Source organism: Lineus longissimus, chromosome 9, assembly GCF_910592395.1.
Source record: "Lineus longissimus chromosome 9, tnLinLong1.2, whole genome shotgun sequence".
Taxonomy (NCBI): Eukaryota; Metazoa; Nemertea; class Pilidiophora; order Heteronemertea; family Lineidae; genus Lineus; species Lineus longissimus.
The window spans coordinates 8,818,982-8,840,818 of NC_088316.1; the positions used below are offsets into that span (position 1 = coordinate 8,818,982).

The following is a 21,837-nucleotide window of genomic DNA, read 5'->3' on the forward strand; positions in this document are numbered from 1 at the left end:
TATTTATAAACATTGACGTAATCAAAACAAACCCGAACGCTAGATGAACAAACATGGCGGACCGCTTCACAAGCAGTTGACGTTTTCTTATGTTTCTTGTCAAAAAAACAATGATATCGTACACCTTTGATAGTGACACTGGTCGGAGTACACAAATGATAGCTACGAAGTAGTCTGCTGGAATTGCAAGGTATTTTTAACGAACAATAAAACTGCCATTCTCAGTCTATGCTGATACGGAAAACCATGAGGAGCTGCATGAACTGGGCCTACATTATTTACCATAGGGCCTACATCACAGTTACATACCCGATACCGGTACATGAACAAATGCAATACACTGCAACATATGTGCAGGGAAGTAAAGTATGCATTGCAAGCCATGTGTCCAAACTCTACAAAGGTGAACGTTAGTAAATAAGGTTGAACTTTTTTTTTAACTTTATTTTATCCCCCCCCCCCCACCAGTTCACTAGTTTTTCACAAAAGTTTTGATCTTTTCTTGTGCATTTATCTTACCACCAACATGAACAGCAAGCCATACAGGGTTATATATCCTCTCACGGTTTTCACGTTTCAGCACAGACTACTCATTGTTTTTGTAACATAATCAGGAATGTTAAATAAATATCTTATCTTGATGGTGTTTTTTTACAAAGTGCTATTTTTTCTCATATTTACAGGATGATGTAGTCTATTATCTATGAGTCATTCCGATGGTCTCCACTGGCAAAGTGGTGTTGCTGTGCATGTTGTGGAACTGGTGACACGAAACCAATCAACCAGTCAGCCATGAGATTGACAGGATCGGGAAAGAAGACGCTGTATCTTAGCTGATTTGTCCTTCACGTGTTGGTCTTGTTTTACTGTATTATACAAGTTGATTTAATAAAGAAGCCTAGAAATTGAATAGGCATCTCTGAGTTTTTATTTATTATAATATTAAAAAATAAAGCTTGCCTATTAAACCTTAACTCTTGAATATGCAACCTTTAACCCTTATACTAGTGTCATGCTCAACCTTAGGTCGAGTTAAAATTAATACCCCGTTACTCTCGCGCGCTCGACCCTGGGTCGAGAGAGAGGGTAATACTTCAGAAAATGAATTATCAGCAGCGCAATTGGAGTCCTTTATGTTTAGTTTATCTGCCAGTGTAAAGACGGCACTGCGTCTGATCATTTGATACCAGGACACCAAATTGTTTCTTCATGAAAATTTCCCACAACTTGCAACCGAAGTCAAGCACCTTTTCAGAAGAGGTCAGGCAAGGGGAAGGTGATGTAAGAGACGTCATTATCCCTCATGTCACAATCAAGTAAGAGACTGCATTGTCGCCTGAATGATACGAGACAAGAGGGTGATGTCACAATCAAGTAAGTGACCACATTGTAGCCTGGTCGATATAAGAGAAGAGCGTGATGTATGAGACGTTATCATGCCTAATGTCACAATCGAGTAAGTGACCACATTGTAGCCTGATCGATATAAGAGAAGAGCGTGATGTATGCGACGTTATCATGCCTGATGTCCCAATCAAGTAAGACTTCGTTGTAGCCTGATTGATATTAGAGAGGCGGGTGATGCAAGAGACGGTATCATGCCTCATGTCACAATCAAGTAAGAAACCGCATTGTAGCCTGATTGATATGAGAGTAGAGAGGGTGATGTTAGAGACAGCATCATGCCTCATGTCACAATCTAGAGACTGCATTGTAGCCTTATCGGATGAAATAGGGCAGTGTCGCAAGAACTAATCTAAATTCAAGGTAATGAAGAAGAGATTTGCACTGGCTTACTTTTATGACCTTCTTGCCTACTTTAAGACTGTTACAGCTAAAGTAGTCAAGTTTAGTATCGAAACTAAAGATAATGAACAGTAGGTTTGTGCTAACCCATTTTCATTACCAACTGACCTACTTGGAGACAGTTACAGCGAAAGGTGTCTCCGTGTTTGATATCAAACTAAAAGTGTTTAAAAGTAGGTTTACCCTGATATACTTTTATGACTCACTAAACAACTTGAACACCGTTAGAGGAAGGCAGTCGCATTAATGGTATCAAAATAAAGGTATTGAAAGAGTAGTTTTACGCTGTCCTGCTTAAACACAGTTGGAGCAAAGGCACTGAAGGTATTGAAGAGCGGATGTGACAAAAGAACCCCTCAACTACTTCATTCACTGCAGTTCAAATAAAAACTTCACAACTGTCATCCACCCTAGGGGCCAAAAATTCATTAGACGTGTGTAACTTCTCCCTGATTAGTTATCGGGCCTATTCATATTCTGTGAAGATTTACATGAAGGACCTGAATCTGTCTATTTAGTAGTTAAACGCTGTTTTAAGCTGAGCACCCTTCATGAATTTGGCCCCATTTGTCTAAGCTTGATTCCATCTAATCTGTCCACATCTCCCTATCTACCATAAACCTACATTCTGGTACTCCCACATTCTGGTACTCCCATTTTGCTACATTTTCTTGTCATTCATCTCATTCCTTGCTATTAAATTCCACCAGTGTAGCTATTCAGGCCGCCAGGCCTCTAGTTTTAGCTTAAGTTGAAATTGGACAGATAGTTCTGACCTGGCTACAGGGAGACTGTGTCAGTAAGGTGGCCACGCAATAGCATACATTATATAGGCCGTAGGGATGTGTACTATTTTCAAGTTAGGTCGAGATAGAGGCAAGGCTGTAATATTGGCTCTTTTATAGACTAGACCACTCTTTCACAGGATAAATGTACTGGGATATTTGAATATTGTATGGCACACGCTTCGTCACAGTGTGCTTGAAACTGAAATGGAATAGGAATATAGCATGGAATCTGTCATGGGTTTGTGGAGCCGATATAGTGGTGACGCAAAGCATGAACTGTTTTAGACACCCTTGGGATTTGCCTAAAATTTCTAACGGGAACTGACGTTCCAAAAGTTGAATGTCCGGAGAACAAATGATTATTTTATATATCTTTATCTCTAATCCCCCTGAAAGCCATAAACTTCCAGGGGTACTGTTTCCGTAGCCTCCGCCCATACGCTAGTTTCCGGAACCTGAGCAATGTCAAAACATTAAAGTTAAGTGTAGACGCCCCCTCCCATACACACATATAGAAGAAGAAAATGCTGTGACTAAGTTAATTTTTGTTTTTAAAGTAGCCCGCAAAAACCAAAAATTTAAATCTCGTTTATTATCGCTGCTACGAGATATTCCCTTTAACAACACCACATTCTAAGCAGCAGCATGGCTTGACCCCTAAGGAGAATGGTCCTGAGGGGTTAAAAGTCGTTTTAAAAGTTCAGCCAACATAAGCACAATGCAAACACATAAAAGTTACACCGTTGACCATTACTAAACTCAACATCTTGTCAGCTTATATATAGGTAATACCTGCTGTGGCAAGCAGTCAGCCAGATATGCCAGAGGCGATTAGACTATCTGTGATTACACCCGATTACCCTAATACCATCATCATCGAACAACTCCAAGAGAAAAGTGAACCTCAAGGCATCAATGCATTTGCCTTTGCAACCTGAGGTTCGCTTTTTGACCTTTCCTAACGGGATCTGGCTGTAATGCCCCTAGAGAACTTTGACTTTTCAAAGCCTGTAGAGTGGCCAAAATGGTTACAACGTTTCGAGAGGTTCGCATCAGCATCGGGGCTAACAGAAAAGGCCAAGGAACAACAATTAAACACACTCGTATACTGCATGGGAGCCAACGCGGAAGAAATTTTTATGACATTCGGTCTGACTCGTGCGCAGAGGACTAGTTTAAGGGCTGTTAAGGAGAAGTTTGATGGGCATTTCGTAGTTAGACGTAACACCATATACGAACGTGTTAAATTCAATGCTCGAAAGCGAAAACAAGGGGAAACAGTCAATGGTTTTATCACTGCCCTTAATGGTTTAGCAGAACATTGTAACTATCCTGGACTCCGCGAGGAGATTATTAGAGATCAGATTGTGACGAAAAACCTTTCCAAAAAACTTCAAATGGATGCAAATTTGACTCTGACTAAAGCCGTGAATATGTCGCGACAAAGCGAGGCGACCAAAAGTCAGCAGGCGTCTGTGCGCAACCCTGATGACGCCAAAGCCACTGCAGAGCTTCGTTCAATTAAACCCGGGAGAAATCACAACAAGTCGTGGAAATCTCCCCTTGCAAAATCCAAAAAAGGGTCACAAAAACATTCAAGTTCTCACTCAAAAGGTCAAAAAGAAAAATTGTATACTAGTAGTGCAGATTCAAAATGCTCATGGTGTGGGAATAAACCCAACGATAATCATGACAAGTGTCCAGCGAAGGATGTAGCGTGCTTCTTCTGCAAAAAAGCGGGTCATTTCTCAAAGATGTGTAGAACTAAGTCATCGGTACTCTAAGTTTCTATGTGAAATATATTGGAGGAAACCTTTCTTGGTCAAATCCAAACAGAATCAGGCGACACAGCTGACTGGACTTGTGCCATCCCCATAGCCGGTGATCCAATCGAATGGAAAATCGATACCGGAGCAAAAGTTTCTTGCCTGCCGATGACGCTGTACCGTCACAGGTATGGTAAGCTCAAAACACCTAACAAAAAGTGCTAAATTGGATGTCGTCGGTATGTTTGCCACTACACTGAAGAAAGGCGGTAAATGTGCACTGACCGATGTGTATGTCGTGCGAGACCTTACAAAGCCGCTGTAAGGTCAACCAGTGATTCAGAAACTGAATTTGGTATCTGTTGTGCACTCAATCAATGCCTCTTGAAATGCATAGACTTGGAAGTGAGACTATACAGAATTGTTCGGTAGCCTTGGAAAGCTTAACGGAGACTATGAGATCAAACTCGAGGATTCAGCCAATCCGTATGCAATTTCAACTCTGCGAAACATCCCTATGCCGATGTTTGAAAAGGTGAAAGAGGAGCTCAGGCGGTTGGAAAATATCGATATGATCAGGAAGATCACAGAACGGACAAACTGGTGCGCTCGGATGGTGGTTGTGCCGAAAGCGGTACAGTCAGAATTTGCATTGAACTTACAAAGCTGAACGAAAGTGTGAAACAGGAAAAGATAATTTTATCATCAGTTGATCAGACCATGTTGCCGCTCACAGGGCACAAGGTCTTCACAAAACTTGACGCTAACTCAGGTTTTTGGCAGATTCCATTAAAGGAAGAGTCTTCAAAACTTACTACATTTATAATGCCCTTTTGGTAGACTCTGCTTCAATAGATTACCAAATGGGATTTCCTCGGCCCCAGAACAAATTCAGAGATGTACGCAAGAGCTGTTTGATGGGTTAGATGGTGTACTTTGTCAGATGGATGACATTCTAATATTCGGCAAAACGCAGGAGCATGAACGCAGGCTGCAAGAAGTGATGAAACGATTGTGCGACGCACATGTTACTCTTAATTTGTATTTTCTGTAAGCAGTGTGAATTATTTAGGCTTCATCATTGATGCAAATGGCATCTATCCTGATCCTGATAAACTAGAAGCAATTCGAGGAATGAAGAGGCTGCGAAATGTCTCTGGATGTCAGATGCTTTCTAGGAATGGTTAATCATTTTGGAAAATTTGTCCCCAATTTAACCAACAAAACTGAGCCGCTTCAACAACTTCTTATCAAGAAGAACTATTGGGTGTGGGACAAACCAAAAGAACAAGCATTCAGTGACTTGAAGGAATGCTTGACGTCGGATAACGTGTTGGCACTGTACGACCCATTAAGGAAACTCTGGTATCGGCTGTCGCATCGTCATTTGGTATTGGCACAGTTTTGAAACAAAAGCAGGATGATTCAGTCACCGATCAAAGATACACACAGGTCAAGAAAGAAGCCCTTGCCACAACCTGGGCATATTTTCCAAATCTTTCCAAATCTCACTCTTAGGATCCAAAAGTGTGGATGAACTTCTAGCAAAATTGAGACTGATGAGATTCAGATATAGCATCTCTCATGTCCCCGGCAAATAACTATACACAACCAATGCTCTTTCAAGAGCACCCTTGTCAGAGTCACTCACCCGAAGTGAGGAACAGTTTCAGAAAGATGTCAAAGCCTATGTTGAGGCAGTCTTACAATATCCTGCTAGCGAATAACGTCTTGACCAAATTCGCGAAAATTTGGAACGGGTTGAGATATGTACCCAGTTAATGCGCTATTGTGCAGATGGATGGCCAGTCAAGTCTGAGCTGAAAGGTCCAATCAAGCCGTACTGGCCAAGTGCAGGTGAAATAACAGTCCATGAAGGTTCACTACTCAAAGGAACCAGGCTGGTCATACCGTTTAACATGAGAGTTAAATTTTAGATAAACTGCATTAAGGACATCAGGGCCTCTTGAAATGCCGTAGACGTGCGCAAGATTCAGTATGGTGGCCTGGTTTGAGCAAACAAATCGAGGAGTTAGTCAAAAACTGTAACATGTGTGTGAAAGAGAAAAATGTCCGCCACGAACCAAATGTGTCAACGGAGTTTCCAAAACATCCTTGGCAAATAGTCTGTTCAGACTTATGTGAACTGAGGAAAACACACTATCTCGTTGTAGTAGATTACTACTCACGTTACATCGAACTGGCAAAACTGACAAATCTGTCATCTGAAGTGATAACCAATCACTTAAAGTTTATTTTCGCACGACACGGAGTACCTGAACGTGTACGCTCCGATAATGGGCCGTAGTACGATTTGCAAGAATTCGCAGCGTTTTCCAATGACTATAACTTTCAGCACGTCAAGAGCAGTCCGCTCTATCCCAAGGCAATGCTGAAGTTGAACCCGCAGTTCAAAAGGTGAAAGACCTCCTGAAAAAAGGTTGCAATCCATACAAAGCATTACTCACATATCGCTCTACTCCACTATATCACGGATATAGCCCAGCTGAACTCTTAATGGGGATACGAAACCGCACTTACCTCCCTCAGCTACCGCAGAAGTACACCCTGGAGTGGCCAGATCTAGCGGGGCTTCAGCAAACCGAAGCTGAATATAGGCGAAAGCAAGCCCAAAATGTTGACAAACATCATGGTGCTCAAGAACTTGAGGAACACCAGGAAGGAGACAAAGTGTGGATCAGATATAAAGACATTTCTGCCACTGTCTGCGGAAAGGCCAAGACGCCGCGTTCTTATTGTGTCAGAACTGACACAGGAGCAGATCTACACAGAAACCGTAGAAGTCTTGCCAAGCTGAACTATGAGCCAATCATGCCCAACGGTATAAATCAGCCTCAAGTGACTGATAGTGAGGAAACAGTCATGCCTACCTGTACTTAGCCTCAGGTGACCGATAGTGACATTAGGAGATCAACCAGACTGGTGAAGCCTCCAGATCGCTTGGACTTATAAAGACTGCGAAGGCATATTAAAGCCTTAGACACTTATGCGCCGCTATATTTCCATCAACCAAACTGTTGTATTTCAGGATGCCCAGCATTATGTAACCTCTATGACACATGTCCAGGTTATGTCCTAAATTTAATATCTCTGGTTAAAGCAAAAATATGGACTTTCATGTTTGACCTTAACGAGTGTTCAGATGTCTCAGATAATTCAGACTTTACTTTTCAACGTGTTTCAAGCCACATCAAAGGGTAAAAATGTTAAGTTCTAAGTTCAGAAATAACATAGACAGTTTAGAAAGGGAGATGTAGTGTAATTGCCCCTATAAGAGTCACCGCCGTATGGTGCTGCCACCTTCATGTCAAGGGGGTTACTGTGTAATGGCTTCTCTTATTAAACTTGCATTGTTTACATCTGTCTTATTCAAGTGAACCGTATCCCCAATCCAGCAAAGGACAATACTTCCACACCAACCAATATACCAAATCATGGTGCACGTGATCCACCCAATCATCACATATAAGACATTTTCACTTTTATAACTGTCAAAGTTTGAATATGACTGACAGCAGAGAGGTGGAGCTACAGTCATTCCTGTCTCTTGCATCCAGAAACTCGGAACTCTTCCAAGGTATCAGGTTCCAGATAAAACACAGCCTGACACTAAGGCCTGTCGATGCCAATTATGGGGAATGAAGGTAGCAGGAATTAACTCGGGAATTAGATTGTGGGGCAATGCCTCAGAGAAATGATTTGGCAAACAGAAATATCATAGATGTCCCTACAAAATTGGTTGAAAAACCTTTTATTTCGCAATCAAACATGATGGACATCGAATTAATAGAATAGGTGTGGAGTATAGTTTCCTTTTAGTCTTGGGTTCTGTGAACTAATGCTGTTTCTTGCAATTTTATCAATAATCTAAATCTTTAATCCAAAGAATTTGCTGTTCACAAAGTCATTATTCCCAATTATATTCCATGTAAGGCACTTGTTCAGCACAATATATCAGCCTTTAAAACAACAGGAGTCTTTTATGGTGCGAAACTTTGACGATTTGGCAAATAAATATTTTGTAGATCACTTCAGAATATCATTCTGATCATTCTTATTCAACAATATTGCTTTTGTTTTCTGACTTGATTTAACACAGCTTTGTTACCAATGTTTAGAATATTTGTGTTCACGGTCGTGACTCACTGACTTTTCGATGCCAATTTCATACAGCATTCTCACTAATATCCTTCACTTTAATTTTGTAATTTTCACTTGGAGAGTATAGATATAACATATGTCTTTTGATAGCTTTTATTTAAGTTTTTTTCACTTTTATTATTAACAAAAAGACATTTTAAGATTGGCCTAATTTTACATTTTTTTAAATTGCCTGTTAGTTTGCGTGAACAGAATTTTTTTCAAAATTGTTTCATATTGTCAGATAGGTTCATGTCTGCCAGAGGTAATGTGTAGCATTTTCAAAAGATATCTATAAACATTTAAAAAATGAACTTTAGTGGTTTTTACTCTGTCAAAATTTCATTAAATTACTTCTCTGGTCAAAATTATCAAATAACTTAAAAAGCTGCATAGACTGTCAACAAATTCTTTCATGGAGGAAAGGAAAGTCGCCACTGTTGAAATATACAGTAAACACATGTAGGCCTATACATCAATCCGCAGTGTAGTAAATGTACACATAAATGTACATAAACCTGCTAAATTATCATCAAAGGTATTGAATATATATTTCTTGTAATTATATGCAAATCCTGTGTAATTACTACTTAGTAACGACGAATTCGTGCCTAATCAGTTGCTGTTGGTCTTATCTTATAAAACTGGGCAAACTTGGCAAAATTAAAATATTTTCTCATCATGTTTTACAGGGATGGTCGCCAGCTGCATTCTTGACCGAGAGAGAGGAGCTGAGCTACGCTCATACTTATCAAACTAAACAAAACCTTGCACATCCCATCCAACATTAGTGCTCACCCACACAGTCATCAGGAGAACCAGTCGATTCTAGTATTTCATTCTTTTTCACTGTAATACTTAACTCAAAATAGATGAAATAAAGAAGATCGTAGGTGGCAGTTCGTTTGTCGTTAACTTTTGACAACAGTGGCACGTTTCTTAACCACTTGACCAAGAAGGTTCATATTTGGTGGGTACCCATAGGCAAGACCTTTCTTTCAAAATGAAAATTAGCGCAATTTGACTGCTTGTCTGCAGTATAGGTGACGCCCTTTGAAAACCTATTTTTGCCTGTATCTTATGAACGCTACTAGCTAGAATCATGAAATTTGAATGAGATGCATCACACAAGGGTGCTTGAAACATAATCCGGGTTTTTGATTTAACTTACTTTTCAAGGTCACAGAGGTCAAAGTTTGCTATCGACATCGCCCTAAGGTAATAGCCGCACGTTTAGTCACCGCTGGTGTTACTGACTTAAAATCTTGTACATATGTACCCTTAGGTCGAATGACCTCAGAGACTAAATGTCAGTCTGGTCTGATTCTTGACTTGACCGCCAAGGGGCCAAATAAAAAAAATGGTAAAAAGTGCAGTATTGCTTATTAGTGACTTGTTTTCGATGATATTTTTATGGTAGGTACTCCTAGCAAGGAATATATCACATATCCTCAAGTTTTCGATTCAAGATAATTTTCAAGGTCACAGAGGTCAAATGGTGTAAATTGGCCGTTTGTGTGTAACTATGGCACGTTTCTTAACCGATAAAGCTATGAACTTGAAATTTGGTACATATGGCTCCCTATGTCATGTTACTTTGGACACCGAATTTCGGTCTGATCAGATTCATGACTTGGCCACCAGGGGGCCAGAAGTGGAAACCTCAAACGTGTGATATCTCTCTTATGAGTGACTGGTTTTCAATAGAATTTTTATGGTAGGTTTTCCTTGCATGGATACACTTTTGATTTGATCTAATTTTCAAGGTCACATAGGTCGAATGGTGAAAGTTGGCTGTTCGAGTTTAACTATGGCATGTAACCCCTAAAGCTATGAACTTGAAATTTGGTACACATGACTCCCTACATCATGTTAACTCGGACACCGAATTTCAATCCTATTTTACTTTCCACTTGGCCACCAGGAGGCCAAAACTAAAAAAGGTAAAAACTTCAATATGGCGCTTATTAGTGACTTGTTTTTGATGATATTTTTATGGCAGGTATTCCAAGTAACGATGCATCATAAGTCGTATCAACTTTGGTTTGACCTACTTACTATTCATGTAGCATGTTTATTAACCAGGATGAATTCCTAACCACCAAATATCTATGTGGTGAGCGCAATGGCCCTGACTATTTCATTTATCTTAACAGGCTATTCTAATCCATGATCTTTTATCAAATGATTTCAGAGTGATGTCACAGTCTGAAAAAGAAAGTAACGTGATGTATAATGACCGTCCAACCTCTCCTGATGATTATTTTGATACATCACTTGGGAAGAGCTCCCCTGAACCAGAGCTCATGCTCCTTGGAGATAAGATCAAGCACCAAGAGTTCATAGTAGGTGACTTGGAGGATGATAACTTCATCCATGAAATGAAGAATCGGCTCCAAGATTTAGAGAAGGAAGCAGAGGTAGGAAGACATTGGATGACATGAATAATCAAAAGGGCTTTACTTCGAAAGAATGGCCCATTTTATTTCACATGGACTTTTAGATCAAAGCATTTGCTAGTCTTTATTAAAATCACCCATTGTGTGTGATTGTTCATCGAAGTGATTCTCAGCAAAACATTTGGATTTTTAACTCACCCTATACAATACCGCGACGTCCTTTAGCAAAGCATGCTTTGTTACTGCCAGGGCTAAATGGCTAAAACCTGGCAAATTGGCCAGAATAATAGGCTGCCATCTTGAAAATCCATTTTAAGCTCGCCTCCAGAGAGGTGAGATTTCTTATGGTGCAGCGTCTGTCGTCGTTGTCCAATTAGCAAGGTTCATTTTGTAACCATTGGAGCTATCGATTTTGGTTTTAGTACATATGTTCCCCTATGCAATGTCACCTGGGAGAACAAGGTTCTGTCCGGTTCAATTCGGTTCAATTCATAATTTCCCACCAGGTGGCTCAAACTGAAAACAAAAACATTGCAATGTCTTCCTAAAAATAAGGGCTCAATCATCACCATTTTTTTAATCAGAGGTACTGGACACATTCCCGGCGACAATTATTGTCTCGCTACAATGTAATTGGAGAGACAGGACAATTTATTTGAAAATTATCCAGTGAGAAAATAAGAGTTGCTGAGGGGGGAAGCTGCGTCGAAATGACATTTCTAGGTGGGCAATGGGCATATCGCATCAATTGAGCACCTCTGTGCTCTCCTTTCTGGGCCAGCAGCAAGAATAATGAACAAATGAAAGGTAGGCCAAGCCATTTATGCCCTCAACATTATATGTGTCGCCACGGGTGTGTACACATCCTCAACGACAGCGAGCTGATTGGCTCCCCTGGTCATGTGCCATAGATAATGAGATTACGTGCTGAGGCTGCGCAGCCAAGTGTGCAACTTGACCAGGGATGGAGCCGCATAACAATTAGCGATAACAGCTTTGACGAAGCTTAGGATAAGAGAAAACACAGGTAATTATAATTGGGCCTAGAGGGGATCCACAAATGTATTCCTCTCAAAACAAGTGTTGATAGAAATTTTTTTTTTGAAGATAAACTCTATGACAAAATATGAATCTTACTATGGATCTTCATGATAAATGCGAAATAATTTTATTTTTATTCCTGAATCGCTGGTTTTTAGCCACGATTCAGTTCGGTCATCATGCAGATTCGTTGCACTAGCATGTATGCCATCGCCACTTCCCTTCCATTTTCATGACTTCGCTTCTATCGTTGTTGTTCTTTGCCGCATTTTTGCTCTTGACAACCCATTTTACTTACCTTCTTTCGTCAAATGGGACCTTAAAAAGGACACTGACGGAACATGAGAACACGTCACTCTGCTTGTCAGAGTGCAAAACAAAGCGAATGGGCGATCTTTCCAAATGAACATGGGTGGATCTTGAACTTCTGAATGACGTCAGCATTTAGGAATCACCACGGGATATCCCTGATTGATATAACAGAGAAGTCGCAAAATGTTTAGAGATGTCGATTTTATAAAATTCTTATTTATCAATGTTAAAAGTTGACTTTAAAATGGAGGAAACAGGCTTATTTCCACGCTGTTTCTGGTCACCGCTTGAGAGCTTTAAGCATACAAACATCGCCACATTCCTTAAATTATATAGTAGAATAAGCTTCGCTGGCAAATTGCAAGTGAAGCTAAAATAGAATCAACTGGTACTACAATAAGTCATAGATATCGGTCCCAGATTTTTGTAATTGCTATTGCAAGAACCTGACAGAGCAATTTCGGATAGATTTCTTTCCTTGTGGGTGTTTGGGCTGAAAGTGTTCAGATAACACTAAGCCAAATCCGTTTCTTTCAGTCTCAGAAGGTAGTTCTCAATTATTCACTAAATCTATTGGCCATCATTTTGTCAATGATGCTGCACTCTATGAAAATGACATTGATGATGTCCTGTATGTTCATTTCAGGATAATTACACCACTTTGAATAGATCAGATTATTTGATTATCTGTCATGACGCAGGAAACAATCAAACTGATTTTTTTTTCTTCAGACATACTGTGTGTGGGGGCAACGTTCATTTCGAGTTACTGAACCCTGACAGGACTGGTGTGCACCCATAATGAAGAATATCATTTAAATCAGCCACCTGGAGTTCAACAATCCATCTTACTGCCAGTCACATGGAAATCCACCACAAGTTCATCCTTCTGGTCATAGGCACAGCACTCAAAACATTATAGCCCTGAGGGTTTGAAACTTTAACAAAATGTGATACTTGCCTCAGCATGATGTGAATTGGTTATCTCTCTTCAGACCCTTGAAGCAAGCTACCACAGCTTCCAAGCACGCATGTCCAAAATTCACACTGACTTGCCCATGGAGAGTGTTACTACAACTGCCTCCAAGTATAACGTTGTGTTTGCAGACACGGTAGCTAATTCACTTGGTATTATGATGAATTCGGCGAGCAGGATGCCACCATGTAGAAGTAAGTAGAACAGTGTACTCATTAGCAAATAGAGGTAATTTTAATCTTGATATGAGTCCTTCAAGTAGACTTATCTTCTGTAGTTTTCCTCTCCGAGGATGCAGGCAGGTGGGTGGGCAAAATAAATTACACAATTCCGCCGTTCACTACTCTTGGAAATGGAATTCTGCCACGGGGAAGGCCTTAACTGAGCCATCATAGAAATCGCATCTGACTAACTGATGACGTAGTGAGCGTTATGAAGATAACTTAGGCCCTTGTCATGGTGTTAAATAGAATTTGTCTGTTGAAGAATTCTTGTCAATAATCTGAAAACTAACAGGGCTATAAAAAAACGCTTGCTCTCATATCACACCGTCTTACTCTGAAAAGTGATATGTTGTTGACAATGTCTCTTTTAGTACAGGTTTCACTCACAGACTCTGGTTTGACATCTAGGGGGCCTTGTGCAGAAACATAAAAAAACTGTGATTACTTGCTGATAGGTGGTTAGATTGGTTTCATATTACTTTGGGATTAGGATGTGGGTACTGTTTTTTTCTGGCCCATTCCAATATCCGGTACGGCTGGCTGGTGGCCATCTTGGATTTCACGTCATCTATACTATAATGCGCGTTGTGGCCGCTAAATAGGAGGCGATTTTTGTTTCAAAATTGGGCCTCGAAAATGCGTCGAATTCTTGCAACTTTTGATTTCGTTGGTGTGGATCATAAGTAAGAGTGTCACTGAGGGTGTCATACGTCGAATATCTTGGTGGTTTTGGAATAAATAACAACTTTGTGGAGATGCCGTCAACTGGATAGCTCCAAGTAATCTCTTCGCCGAGAAGTCCATCAGTTATCTCTCTGCATTATTACCGTCACGAAAATTGCCGAGCCACCTCCCACCTCCGCTATCAACCAATCAGATGTCCTGTTCAAATGGTCCCTTCCATGCGCGCATCATCCACCAATCACAATCGACGTCACTGACGCCAGCATGCAAGATGGCGGCGCCCATATCTGAAGGAAAAATGCTGCTTTTCCACCTCGAGACGGCCATTTATTCACAAATAGCTCATCTTAGGACACAATGTACCCAACGGGAGACAAGATTTACGCACACACCGTTAACTTAGACTATTCAGGTGCTAATCGCTGGCTGATATCGAGTACATCACCAGTCTGCACCATCTTGGTTTTCCGAGAATTGGTTTAGCATTGTGGCTGCCTGTACATCATGTACATGGTTACATAGTTCCGTTTTCAAGAAGTATTACACTCATGAAAAAAAGTGTTACTCACAAACCAGCACCCCATTTACACCAAACCCACAACATACCAGCACCCACACAATCCGATTTTTATACCTCGAACAGCCCGCGCCTCGGGTATAGATTGTAACAGCTATACGAAACTGTCTGCTGCAGAGTGATTAACCACATGGGCTTGAATTTCTGGGGCATGATAGGCAGGGTGCGGAGATGTGCCTTGTCGATTTTGGCCCTGAACCGATATCCAAAATTTGCCAAGTGGCCATCCTGGATTAGGCATTCCGAACTTTATATGCTAAAGAAGTCAACCAATCGCCTTCTATTTTCCATGGTATTATTGGGTTAGGTGGGATAGGTGCACTATTGTTTCTGGGCTCGAACTGAAAAGAAATTGAAGATGGTTGCCATTGCATTGGTCTGCTGCTATAGACATGAAACGTATAAAAGCTGCGCTACTATATACAGCCACAAGTGATGGGACCACAATTTGCTATACAACTAGACCAGGCCACCATAGATTACCAGCTAATTTGCCAGGCTCATGCCTAGTCTCAAGAGTTTGGGGCAACAGGCAGAAATTGCTGCTGCTTCAAGGTATATACGCTTGTTTTACATGAATTAGGTCTGTTGAAACATCCTAACCAAGAGAGCCATTTGTCTCATAGGGTAATATAAAGCAGCTGTATTGTGAACTCATGTCTCCCTTTGCAGGTCCAGTAGGAGCCCCATCCAGAAGCCGTCAATTGCCTCCCTCTCCCCAACATGTCCCAGTAGCTGCACCACGCCCTCTTTCCTCAACACCAAACAAACATGCTGGAACAGGTAACGATCACTGGAAACATCTCTTACAGCGATCAATTAATCAACCAAGTTTAGTTTGGTGTTCTCAGCTAGTTTCCGCGTCCTTACTCTATTCTGCTCAAGAGTTGCTCGTCTGGCAGACTTTTGGGTTATGAAGGCCTATTGTAGGTTTTCAAAAGTAAATGTCACTGTTCTTAGGGGCAGCTGTGTGAAAATTGCTGGGTTGATTTCAGCAGAGCTGTTAAAGTAACTATTTAGAATTGGTCAACATGGGAATACATTTGTGAACATCAGACATAGCAATTTCAACTCAAAATGATTGTGATTACGTGCGATTCGGCTTTGTTCGAAAAGGTTTATCTCATTTACTGGACCTGGAGGAAGAATAGTGTTGAAATTGGGTCCATGATGTAGCTAAAATTGTTCACTTCCATGGAAAATATGCATTAGTTCGATTTTAGGGGGTATTATTGGCCCCTAAAACTTAAGAATCATTTGAAAAGCTCGCGCTTTGACATCAGATCTGCACAGTTGTATTCTGCTCTCACATAGCCCTGAAGCTGCATGTAGACACCTGCCATTTTGAAACTTTTACCAAATACCAAAATATCGTCAAGATACAAAATGCACTTTTCCCATTGTAACCCATGGAGTACACTTTCCATCAGGCGCTCATACGTGGAGTTTGCTGCCGTGAAGCGAGTCAACACAGTCATCAAAACGAGGGATGGGGTAATTATCAATCGAGGTAACCAAGTTCAGCCGACGATAGTCGATGCAAAATCTAGACGTCCCATTCTTTTTGGAAACAAGGACTGGGGCACTGGCCCATGGGCTAACGGCCTTCACTATTATTCCATTATTCCCGTTCCAATTCCAAACTGGATCTGTAAACCTACCAGATATTGGCATACTGTCCTTAAGAATCCAACCAGTAAGTTCGCATGGGAAAGCAATCCATGGAACCTGGGTAAGTGTTAGCCAAACTATCTACTTGATATTCAATTATGCCCCTATCATCTCCCAAGTAGTCGTGAAAACATAACCCATCAAGGTTCCTTTCGAATGAGTAATGTCCTCTGTAGGGTTATACAGTTGTACTGGGGTAAGTCGTTGCTTTGGAGATTGTATCGGTACAGACTTGGCTGACAGAATACTATGCTTCTGGATGAAATATATACTAGGCTCGAAAGTTACTTCCTGTCACATCCTGAATGTGCTGTTCAACTTTGCAGACAAGGCGAGCTCAGTTCCAGGTGGTAGTGTTACATATTTAGACAGGCAGACAGAGTGAGGCAACAGTCTATGTTTCGCTCCATGGATTGGGTATTTCCTACGTATACCACTAAATGCATGAGTTCCATTTCTAAACTTTATATCCAAGTTGAATTGCGACATAAAATCTGTTCCCCATATCCCATCCATGGAATCCATTTCTGCAACTGTCATATCAAAAGTAAAGTTCAGATTGTGCACCCGTACTAGCCCCATCTGCCATTGTTATGCAGCAGTTAGTATTCTGCAGTGGTGTCTATATTTCTTAGGGATCTTATACTAGGCAAGAGAGGACCAAAATATGGACACAGATCCAGTATCTAAGAGGAAGCATGTTGGACGCCCATTCAAGTATGTCGGTATGAAAACTCTTTCGATACAGGAGCCCGCTGCAGTAACATTTGGGTTTGTTCCATGTCCCTGTGCTGCTGTTTCAGAGACATGGTCTATTGGTTTAAAGGGGCATCTCCTGATGATGACTCGGCACTGGCAGCGTTGATCTGGCAGTCTACATAATGTCTAACATATGGACAATTACACCAAAAGTGGTCTGGCGAGTTGCAAACATTGCATCTTCAATCATCCTGGGTAAAGCACCGATCTTGGTTTTGGTATCTTCCTGGTCCTTGGCCTCTACCGCGACCTGCTCGCCTGCCTCTCCCATGACATTGATTCCTAGGTTCTTGTCTATGATCATCCAAAATCGCTACAGGGGTCGGTACAGGCTTTGCTGCCACCGCATGATTGGGCTGATCTTTATATGCCTATAACTTGTCCCTCAGTCAAGTGTCTCTCTGTGCTAAGTAGAACTCAAGTCCAAGATCTGGTCAGAGGGAACTATGTGCACGCTTTGAATACAAACTTAGGCAAAACACAAGGTCATCTACTGACTCCTCTTATTCACGGCGAGCATCTCTCAGTTTATGCACCCATCAAAAAGCATATTGACCCCCCCTCGGGCATCGACGCGGATTTGACGTCGAGTCGATGCCGAGTCTTTGCCGAGCAGGTTGGCAAAAGAAGTGAATATGCGGCGAATCTTTGTGTTTTAAAGCTTGGCAAATGAAGAATTTTGAAAGAAATCTAAGGACATTTTACCAACGCCCAGAACGCGTCGCCGTTTGACGATGGAGAGAAAGCTCTAACATCGTCACTCCTCTTTCAGTTCTGCTCTCTGCAGCAGCTAGCAACACCACAAATACTAATCTCAATAAGATACAAAGATACCATGGCATCTGTCGACAGCGTTGTCGTCTGTCGTTAACTTTTGACAAAAGAGTGGCACGTTTCTTAACCACTTGACCTAGAAGGTTCAATCTTGGTGTGAGGGTACCCACACCACGTGGTTAGGCAAAACCTTCTTACAAAATGAAAATGAGCACAATTTGGCTGCTTGGCTGCCGTAAAGGTGGCGCTCTTTGAAATCCTATTTTAGACTATATCTTGCGAACACTGCTAGCAAGAATCATTAAATTTTTACAGTGGGTGCATGGAGCTTAACCCGGGTTTTTGATTTGACCCACTTTTCAAGGTCACTGAAGTCGAGGTTTGCTATCGGCAAGGCCGTTAGGTAATAGCAGCATGTTCGTCACTGGTACATCTAGTATGGAAACATGAATTGATACCCGGGTTTTTGAATAAACTTACTATGGGCATTGCTGTTAGGCAATAGTGGCACGTTTTGTAACCGCTGGTGTGACTGACTTGAAATCTTGTACATATTGACCCCTATGTCAAATTACCTCAGAGACTAAATTTCGATGTGATTTGATATATGGATTGGCCACCAGGGGGCCTAAACCCGAAACACAAAAAGTGCTACTCTCCTAAAGTAAAGACTGGATCAATTCCAAATATTTTATCATAGGTACATCTAGTAAGGATACATGACATAATACCCAAGTTTTTTATTTTGGCATACTTTTTAAGGTCACATAGGGCAACTTTGAAAATTTCAACAAACATGGCACTTTTACTATGTGACCTAGATCATTTTAAACTTGTACAAAGATGCCTCTAGGAAAGTCCTACCCGAATGACCAACTAGTTGGGATTCAATTACAAATGTGGCCACCAGGAGGCAAACTTTAAAAATCATCAATGAAGCCAAAAGCACCCATCATGTTCAAGCCCATTTTTGCCTACCATAACCATTATACCATAAGCAGAACTATTGCATGATTATCTCCCTGCCTTTTTTGGCTCACCGGTACGGTGAGTCTAAAGAACAGTGCAGTATCCATCATCCGTCGTCGTCGTCTGTCGTATCCTATTTCAAAAACAGTAGCATGTTTCTTAACCACTAGGGCTATGGACTCAACACTTTGTATGCATGACCCTCTAGGTCAGATGACCTTTGACACTGAATTTCGGTTCACTCTGATTCTTGACTTGGCCACCAGGGAGCCAAAACTGAAAACATAAATAGTGTGATATCTCACTTATTAGTGATTTGTTTTTGATGAAATGTTTAGGGTAGGTACTTCTAGCAAGGATATATCACATATCATACGTGTTTTTGATTTGACTTACTTTTTAAGGTCACAGAAGTCTTCCAAAACATCTGAAGCCCTATTATAATGGGTCTATAAGGTACTGCCATCTCTTGGATCTAGCAGCGATGAAAATATCATCACTACAAAAACGTAAAAACACCTAAGAGGCCAATATCCTGATTTTTCCTGCTCAAACTTCACCAATACATGCATAACAGCGCTCCGAGGGTGGACACAGGATTTTTTTCGCTATATTCACTGAAACTTTGCACAGTATTAGGTAGACATTATAAGAAACCAATGGTCTATCGGCGAAATGCATAACTAACCCCATCACCTGACAATCCATTGAAAATGTTGCGCACCTAAGCTAAGCACTCACAGTTGGCAAGCCGAGAGGTTAATTAGTGCACATGCACAACTGCCAAGTCGGGGATTGCTGGTATTGTGCTCAATCAGAATGTAGTTGCTTTGATATCATGAATTAAAGCTGATTCTGGCGAGCATTCTGATGAACTTTGAGCCTCATATGTTTACAGGTGTGGATTTGGGGATCCAATCAACCCGTTGAGCCCTGGGAGTGAAACGTGGTGGATGCATGAAATTAAAGGCTGATACACACGTAGCAAACTTTTACAGGCGATCTCTAGCAACCTGGTTGAAAGATCCTGAATTTGATACTGACAACCTAAGGTTGCTGCGTGTGAATAGGTCAAGCAAACTATAGCAACCTCCATCTGGCAACCTGTAGCAACCTGTAGCAAACAGCAATCTGGAACCGACGTGTTGGTTCTTGGCAACCAGGTCGAACAGAGTATCAGTTACATTTTTAGCATCTGACCAATCAGATGCCAGAATGCTTTGTATGCCATCACATGACTTGACTATAAAAATGGCTGAAGGTGAAATAGCTGGAGAGGAAATGAACAAAGCAAAGGGCAAAGGGGTGGCATCTTGGACTACTGAATGTGAAGACATTTTAGTGGCAAATTTAGAAAATTATGCTTGTCTGTACAATGTCAAGGATTCTTCCTATAAAGATAGGAATAAATGATCAAAGGCCAGAAAGCGCAGAGTGACTGCCAGTCTTTCGCCAGCAGATATGGCATCCCACATGATTGTGTCTTGCTTTGTGATGATCGGGGCTACTATCTGCAGCAGTTCTTCGAATGTGGTTGCATTCATACGTAAAAAGTTCTTGTACGCTGATATATCCTCCATTGCTAATTCTTTCAAGAAGGTATGGTATGCTCCAAGTTCATGCCTCCTACCAACCCAGTCCTTCCTCCACAACCTCTTTTTCTTCTGACTGGCCTGTCGTCGTCTTTTATTCACTAAAATAATGACTAGTGCTGCAGCAGCAGCGCTCTCTGCTTCCATCTCCACCATTTTACTTAGCATTTCCCCCCAAAATTAGCTTTTCCCTCCAAAAATTATTGGCAACCTTCTTCAACCTTCTTCAACCTTTTACCCGAGAGGTTGCTGAAGTTTGCCACGTCTGAACGTTACAGGTAGGTTGCCACATATTGCTGGTTGCTAGAGATCGCCTGTAAAAGTTTGCTGTGTGTGTATCGGCATTAAGACAAAAGCGACCCGAAAAACTTCAGACCCCCAAGCCCTGAAATCATCATGGTCATGACCGGCCAAAAATCTATTGATTTATGCCCTGGGTGTGGTCTTTTTGCCCTGCAAATTTCGAGTGAGATATTGGGAAAAAGTTGGTATGTAGCCTTCAGAAGAATTGGTGGCAGCACCTGGCGGTAACTGTACTTTCAAGAACTTTACAAAGCGGCTGGGGTCACAACCCAAACAACGGTGCTGCTATGCTATCACCTGAAACTTAATGAAATCAAATGATTGATTTGTCACTGACGTGGCTGTATTCTGCACTGCGACATTTGGCCATATATGCTCTAAAACCACGAATACAAGGAATGAGGCTCTGCTCCCATTCATTACAATGGAGGGGGGATTCTAAAACCTCAATATCAATTATTAAGTAAACGATAGATAGGCTCTCTTTTTAGCTCACCTCTTAGCAGAGGTGAGCTTATCCCATACCGTGGCGTCCGTCGTCCGTCGTCGTCGTCGTCGTCGTCGTCGTCGTCGTCGTCCTTCGTCTGTTAGCAGGGCACGTTTCGTAACTGTAAGAGCTATTGAGTTGAAACTTAATACACATGTACCCTTATGTAATGACACCTTGGCGACCAAGTTTCGGTCTGATTCGTTTCATGGTTTGGCCACCAGGGGGCCAAACGTTAAAAGTGAAAATATGCAATATCTCCCTTAATAGTAGTCGGGAAATTTTGAAAAGAATATGGTAGGTACTTCTAGCAAAGGTGCATCATATATCCTCCGGGTTTTTGATTTGACCTCCTTTTCAAGGTCACAGAGGTCAAATGGTGTAAATTGGCCGTTAGGATGTAACGATGGCACGTTTCTAAACTGCAATGACTATTGATACCAAATTTGGTACACATTTACCCCTTAGTCAGGTGATCTCAGGGACCGAAGTTTGGTCCAATATGATTCACCACTTGACAACCAGGGGGCAAAATCCAAAAACCTTAA

General features: G+C 41.3%; 1 protein-coding gene across 5 annotated transcripts in view; it reads left to right on the forward strand.

Moving 5' to 3' along the window:
• The window catches only part of LOC135493846 (centriole and centriolar satellite protein OFD1-like), a 462,799-nt gene that overhangs the window by 325,708 nt on the left and 115,254 nt on the right, over positions 1-21,837 (forward strand). For 4 of the 5 annotated variants that reach the window (XM_064781463.1, XM_064781462.1, XM_064781465.1 and 1 more), the window contains exons 16-18: positions 10,716-10,941; positions 13,269-13,443; positions 15,407-15,517. In XM_064781463.1, coding sequence (XP_064637533.1) covers positions 10,716-10,941; positions 13,269-13,443; positions 15,407-15,517 — 512 coding nt within the window. The remainder of the gene's footprint in view (positions 1-10,715; positions 10,942-13,268; positions 13,444-15,406; positions 15,518-21,837) is intronic. The other variant, XM_064781464.1, reaches the window with a different exon arrangement.